Raw genomic sequence first — 7496 nt, 5'->3', positions numbered from 1 at the left:
CACATGAAGAAACTTTCAACATCCTTTGTCATCAGGAGATGTAAACTGAAACTAGAGCAAGAAGCTACTACCTAACGGTGAGCCTCTGTGCCCAAGCCGGTGGCTCCAGAGGTCCTAGACAGCGCTGGCAGAGATGGGTAGGGGTGCTGGGGTGGCTCCTGCCTTCCTCTCTGCCGAGAGGCTTTTTCACATGTTCATTTTGCAAGGCCTTCTGGGCCTCATTCTCTACCCTATGGCTTTACGTCATCCTGAGTGTAGAAAAACATTCCAGGGCAGGAGAGACGGCTGAGCACCTGAGAGAACTTCCTGCTCTTCCAGAGGGCTGCTTCCCAGTATCCAAATCAGCGAGCCAACCTCCTGTAAGTCCAGCACCAGGGGCTCCTCTAGGGCCCCCTGTTTATTTTTTGAGAGAGTCTCTCACTAACCTGGACTCACCTGTGTGGCCAAGCCAGCTAGTCCTCAGCAGCCCCAGTAAGCTCCAGCGTCTGCCCCCCCCCCCCTCACCGGGGTTAAACCCACACCACGGTGTCCATCTTTTAACAAGGATGCCGGGGTCTTGACTCCAGAGCTGATTTTAATCATATCCCTCTCCCCAGCCTCTTTATCTTTGTCCTTTTGTTTTTTAATGTGTATTTTTATTATCTTTAAGACTGTGTGCAGGTGCCCACAGAGGCCAGAGGCATGGATTCCCCTGGAACCTGAGTTACAGGATCAGCTGTGAGCCACCTGACCTGCACGTTGAGAGCAGAACACCAGTCATCTGCAAAAACAGGAAGCACTTTTAACCTCTAAGCCGTGTCTTCAGCCCCCTCTCATAGGCTTGAGTGGAGACTTTGGGGACAATAGGAGCAAAATTCTGAACATTACTGTAATTTGTAAATTGAGAACAGAGTTAAGAGTCAGGTTAAAGGACGTGGCGATTGTTGGTGTTTCTCCCTCTGGGTGGGGCTGGATCTGAGGAGAGGACTGGAGTAAGCAAGCCTTATCAGGCAGCAGAGCTGGCTCCTGAGACTGTGGGAGCTCTGGGGTGGGAGAACAAAGGGCTGAGGAAGCTCACGGGTGACTCATGAGCACACATTGATCCCCCAGGGGACAGGGGTAATGACTAAAGGACCCATTGTGCCAACTCACCTTGAGGAGGACTTCATTCCATTTCCCCAACATTTTTAGATCAGTGTCCTGCTCTGGTGATTGACAGACTCCTCTGGATAAAGTCTTAGGAGAAGGGACGCTGGTGTGCCTTCCTTCTTCTCCTGAAAGCCCTGTGTCTGCTCAGGAACATGGATAGAAGGCAGAGCTGAGCGCATACGAATGATCAGCCGGTACCAATGGCCATGCTTGGCCAGGAGGAAGCAGCCTCCCTTCCCTTCGTGGGCCTCCACAAAGCTGTCACCCCCACCTTCCTTCTTCCCTTCCCTTTTTTTAATAGCGAGGAAGGAATGTTTTCACTTGCTTAGATTCATATTATGGTGTTGTGTGTGTGAGAGGAACAGAGCCTTGAACTTCCATTCCAAATATTAGTATATTCCTTTGCCACCACACCCAGTTTATTGCGCATGCCAGGCAAACCCTCTATCAACTGAGTCACACATCCCTCTCCCCTGTTTCATATCATACATTAATTATTAAGGAAAAGTGACTACAATGTTTTCCCCCATTCACATGGTGATTGGTCTGTTGCTGTTTATTTGGTTTTGATGTTGTTGTTTTTAAAGACAGTCTTACTATGCAACCCTGGCTGGCCCAGAACTCTCTGTGTAGAGTAGGCTGGCCTTGAACTCACAGAGATCTGTCTGTCTCTTCTGCCTCTCAAATTTTCTCTTTGCTTGTGGAATTTCAAATTCCAAGGAGAGGCAATTGTTATAGTTAGCCCTCATTAAAATTCAATAGAGCACAGATGGTGGGCCAAGGTGATTATGGGAAAGAGAGTCTACCCTCCATGACCCTCAAGCCTTCTTCTAATAGGAACTAATGACAACTTGGGGTCTATGTCCAGGTAAAGTGATATGTGAGATTAAGGGAATCTTGGAAACGCTATTTCCAGAAGTTTCTAGAAGTGACCATTAGGAAAAGCCCAGAGTGGGAGTCCACACAAAAGATGACACAAGTCAAGTCATAAATAGTTGGAAAAAACATGAAAGTACTTTTCATGTATTCTTGGAACTGCAGGTGGAGAAAATGGAATTCCTTGCGGTCAAATGTGAGGAGAGGGAGGTGGGGACCCAGGAGTTGACTCAGTGGTAAAGGCATCTGCCACCAAGCCTGATGAGTTCCAACCATGGACCCCACATGGTGAAGGGTCAAGAATCTATACTTCCTATCATCCTCTGGCATCCACATGAGCACTGTGTTGTGCACACACAAAATAAGTAGATTGTCAATTTATAGCAGTTAAGAAGGGGTCAGAGGCAAGACAATCATCTGTCTAGATTTCTGAGTGTTTAAAGAGACAGTAGGCTTTAGAGAGGTGATAGGTCTACCATTCCCAAGATACAGAGAGATTAACTGAATACATTCACCTTTAATGTTGCAAGGATTTCTAAAGAGAACTCAGGATTCTTGAGTTGTCCTGGACTTTGAGTCAAGGTAATCATCCTGAAGCCGAGCTCAAGTGACCTATCTCTGAGGCTGGAAGCAGCCTGTGCTATGCGACCAGATCCTAACAACAAATTGCCTTTGCCTATATCAGTTAGTTAGTAGACTTTGGACTTGATAGACGGTTGGACTGGACTTGGACTCCAGGCAGCTAAGGAGAGGACACATTTCTTCCTTGGATTATCAAGCAAGAGCAGGCAACATGAAAGGCCTCCTGCTTCTCTCTCTTGGTATCCTTTTGGTTATCTCAGGTAAGAAACTTCTTTTTGTTGTTTTGCGGTTGCTTCTGTAAGTTTATAACTTGAATTGGCATCTTGGTCTCTGAAACAGAAACAGCAGGCTTGATCCTATAACTTCTTAAAGCTACTGCTAATCTTGACTTGGGACCATTTCTTGTCTAGCTTAACTTAGAGACTGACATTTTCATCTGTGACCTCAAAGACAGCAGAAGCAAAAGAAGTCTATGGCTGGCACTGGGATACAGCAGGGCAGAGATATGTCTGAAGTTGGATAAAGATGGCTCAGTATTTCAAGAATGAGGTACCCTACTGTAGCAGACTGGATCTGTTCCTGTGATCATCAGGGAGCCAGGCCTGGAGAGGTGGGGAACTCTGTCTGTTTTCACTAATACTTGAAACTGGAGATCACTGGCCTAAAAGAGCAATCCCAGTGTGGGTTAGACTTCATACAGGTGTTCTTCTGGACTAGGGAGAGTTTATTTGGGTTTGAGTAGGTAAGGAATTTGCCCATCGGTCTGAGAGAAATGCAGATCTAGAAGCCAGATGAAAAAAAAAAAAAGGAATAAGGCATTTGAGGCAGTGGAGAGAAGAGAAGAGAAATGAGTTCAGTGTAAGGGGCCATTTGCTTTGCTTTGTTTGGGGGACGGAATCCCGTGCTTCCAAGGCTAAACTGAACTCTGTACAGTAGATGAACTCCTGATCCAACTGGCTTGGAGGGCTGGTTTAATGCCATTTACATGGCAGCATATGAGTTTTTGAAAATTCTTAGTACATTTAATTACCACACACGTGGAAGTCAGCGGACAACTCACAGAAGTGGCTTCTCTCCTCCCACTCCCTGCGTGGGATTGAACACAGGCGGCTTCTCCTATTGAACTATTCATCCTAAGCCCCCTCATCAGGAACCATTTGCCAGTATGTTGCTTCCCCTGAGCACTCGGGCTCCCCTCTCCCACAGCGGCTAGTGGGAACCAACGTCTCTTACTATTAAGGACTTCTGTCTGTCAGAAGCATGTATTCTGCCTGTAGCTGTAGCAGTGTGAGTTAGAAAGCAGCTCTCAGACCTGAGGGAACAGAAGGATGGTAGCTGGGGCTGGAGAGATGCCTCAGTGGAGAGAGTGTTTACAGCTCTCAGCGAGGACCTGGGCTCCCCTCCCAACTGGAACTCCGTCGTATGGGATCCAGTACCCTCTTCTGACCTCCACAGGCTCCTGCATGCCTCTCCACAGGCCTCTGGAAGGTTGTACTTAAAACAGACAAAGAGTCTCAACCAATGTCCACGGCTCTTCACATGTGGACATTCGTGTCTGCTTCATAGGGTCTGATCAGGCATGGGGTAAGCCCTTGACAAATGAGAAAGTCCCAGAGGTGCAGTCGTGGGCCACGTGACTGTGGCCAGCTAGTGACTATTCTCTTGGCGATGGAAGAACAATTGCTCATCTCTTTGTCTCTTCTGAGTTGCTAGTAGCCAAGACCTGTCCAAGGTGAAGACCCAGGCCATGCCAGGAGCATCTGACAGGCCTCTGGGGGAATCAGAGTGAGCATTAGCATTCTGTATCACAGGTCTTATGACTGGCTTCCTCTCTACAAAGGTTTTCATTTAATAATCTGTATAGTCTGTTGTCAATCTCAGAGTGCTTAGAGACAAGAGGAGTTCCACTAAGCAGGCGACTGAAAGGCAGTCCTCCAAGCTTCCGGGGAGTTCTAGAATCCGGGTAAATGCAGCTTTGATGTCATCACAGTCCTTAGGACAAGGACCATTTATTTATCTTATTCTCTCAAAGTAGACGTGTCTAGAGAAATGCTCCAGAAGACAACAACAACAACAACAGCAAAACAAACAAACAATCAAAAACACTGGTCCAACACTCAAAAAGATTGTGAATTTCAGGCCAGCTGCACTACATAGCAAGACCTGTCTTAAAAAACCAAAACCAAACTGTGGAAGAGCTATAATCAGCACTCAGTGAAATGTTCCTACATAATCACTCTTTTAAGACCACCTTCTCGGGTCACCTTCAACAGAGAAAACTGCCCCAATATGGGCAATCAGGTCTGTTTCCTTAAAATGTAGAAAGCCCCAAGGAAGGCACTTCCTGCTGGTAACAGCGCCACCTTGTGGCACTTTTGATGGATTTTTCTCTGAATTTCCTGGGAATTTATTAAACAGTTTCCCAAATACAGATATAAATTTTGCCATTTCGTGAAACTAATAAATTTGTTTGTAAATTGAGATAGAGTCTCCTGTGGCTCAGGCTAGCTGTGAACTTGATAGATAGCGAAGGATGTCCTTGAAATCCTGAGCCTCATGCCTCTGTCTCCTCATGTAGCCCAGGCTTGCCCTCCACAGGCATGTACCCCCACTCCAGACTTGATCTCTTCATAAATGTAATCACCACAACTCTATGCTCAGCTCTCCACAGGCATTATAAAGTTATATTAGGTGTCATAGTTTTCAATAACATTTTCCATTTTTGTCTGTATTTTTTAAATTTTGTTATGCTGAGAAGGAGTCATGTGTTTCAACTTTTAACATAATCATATATATTCATTTTCCCAGAAATATTCCAAGTTGAGTCCTAATTAGAATTGACAGTATTGCTTTTATTTATCGAACACACTGTCATCTAACATTTGGCTTCCTTGTTCCCTTAACCAAAATCATAATGGCCTCTGCCTCAAGTACTGCCAATGATCTGCCTGAGAATTTTGCCAATGAGACCAGAGATAGTTCAATTCTGTCCTTTGTGACAACCAAATCTGACAAGAAGTCTGGGACAATTTAGACCAATGGTAATTCACCTCAGCCACCTGGGACAAATCACTCTCTTAGTGTTATCAGCTCTTCCATGGTGACTAGTGGCACTAATTCTCCCACTGTGGGACCGACTCTGTTCACAGGTAGCTCATCTCAGAATGTTGGGACAACCCAGGCTTCTAGTAGTTCCAGCTCTACCACCACGGCACAGACTCCAACCACTGGTGGTTCACCTCAGCCCTCTGTGACAACTCAGCCTCCTGGTGGTGCCAGCTCTCCTGCCACGGGACAGACTCCATCCACTGGTGGTTCATCTCAGCCCTCTGTGACAACTCAGCCTCCTGGTGGTGCCAGCTCTCCTGCCACGGGACAGTCTCCATCCACTGGTGGTTCATCTCAGCCCTCTGTGACAACTCAGCCTCCTGGTGGTGCCGGCTCTTCTACGGTGACTAGCACAGGTAAGAGTGGTCCCTGAAAGTCTCCCCACTGGGGTGCACAGTACAGAGGGCTGTGAGGTGTCTGTGTGTTCTGGTGAGGAAGGGGAATGGCTGGCAATAAAAAACATAAAAGTTCAGTCATTGCCGGAGGAACCCCAAGTGAGCTCTCACTTATATTCTTTCCCTTCCTGCCGCTTAAGCTACTCAGCAACTGTGGAAGATGTTCTTTTAAGCTTGGCCTTTGTGTGAGCTACCCGTGGGGGAGCCGGAAGTAGCTTCAGGTTCTCTGAAACGTAGCTTCAGGTTCTCTGAAACATACAGGGTAGACTAAGTGCTGGCTTGTCAGCCACACTGGTCCTTAAGGAAGAAATCAGCTCTAGCCTGGAATCAGTCAGGATGGTGGCTGATCACAATTCCCAAAAGAAGTCAAGCCTTTGAAATTGGGCCCAGGGGTTAAGAAGCCACACAATGACTGTCCTCCAACAGTTGTCCGCTGACCAGGGCCAAAGTGTGAGTGGCTAAACCAGTGATACTAAACCACTCCACAAGGTCCTCAACCTTGATCTAGAATGAGCGTGAACAAAGTTTATCAGAGAAAAACAAATAGCATATATTTTTGTTTTTAGGCTTTGTGGGCAACACATGGTTTTCTCTGTTGAAAATGTTAACTTCTGGGGCTGGAGAGATGGCTCAGCGGTTAAGAGCACTGACTGCTCTTCCGAAGGTCCTGAGTTCAAATCCCAGCAACCACATGGTGGCTCACAACCATCTGTAACAAGATCTGACGCCCTCTTCTGGAGTGTCTGAAGACAGCTACAGTGTACTTACATATAATAAATCTTGAAAAAAAAAAGAAAAGAAAAAGAAAATGTTAATTTCTGACATTTTAAAACAAAAGCAGTCATGCTAATGTACAAATGAATGAACTGGGCTATATCCCAATAAAATTGTATTTATAAAAATAAAGGGTTGGTTAGTTACAGCTCATGGGCCAGAGGACTCCTCAGACTTCAGAATTTAGAGTTCAAATATATCATTTCATTCTCAGGAAAATGTGCCGTTTTAGGCCTAGCAAGAATAGTGATTTGCCCAAAGAGATAAGTTTGCATCTCCCTACACTTTTGATCACTTTCCAAGTTGTCCTTTAAAGATCTAAGAAATCAGTTAGATCAGCAAACAGAACTCAGCCATGTGGAAAGCCATGGTGGTCTTAGGAACGGGAGCTTCTCCAGGCCCTTTCTGCCTTCTCCACAGCAGTCCTTCACGGACTTCTCATGCTGGCTGGCGTGAGGCAAATTTCTTCTCTCTTGGGTTCACTGAACTCACTTGAGACCTTGAAATTAATGTTGGTACTGCTGGAGAAGAAAGCCTTTAATTCCAGCACTTGGGAGGCAAAGGTAGGTGGATCTCTGAGTTCAAGGCTAGCCTGATCTATAGAACAAGTTTCAGAACAGCCAAGGCTTCACA

General features: G+C 46.1%; 1 protein-coding gene across 1 annotated transcript in view; it reads left to right on the top strand.

The window, feature by feature from the left end:
- The first annotated feature begins 2797 nt into the window (after positions 1-2797).
- Positions 2798-7496, top strand: part of Muc13 (mucin 13, cell surface associated) — a 25106-nt gene continuing 20407 nt past the window's right edge. Inside the window, exons 1-2 of the mRNA XM_052158142.1 lie at positions 2798-2846; positions 5736-6059. Of these exons, the coding sequence (XP_052014102.1) occupies positions 2798-2846; positions 5736-6059 (373 nt within the window). The remainder of the gene's footprint in view (positions 2847-5735; positions 6060-7496) is intronic.

The sequence above is a fragment of the Apodemus sylvaticus genome, chromosome 15 (assembly GCF_947179515.1).
Source record: "Apodemus sylvaticus chromosome 15, mApoSyl1.1, whole genome shotgun sequence".
In the NCBI taxonomy this organism is placed as follows: Eukaryota; Metazoa; Chordata; class Mammalia; order Rodentia; family Muridae; genus Apodemus; species Apodemus sylvaticus.
This window is presented reverse-complemented; position numbering and strand designations above follow the sequence as displayed.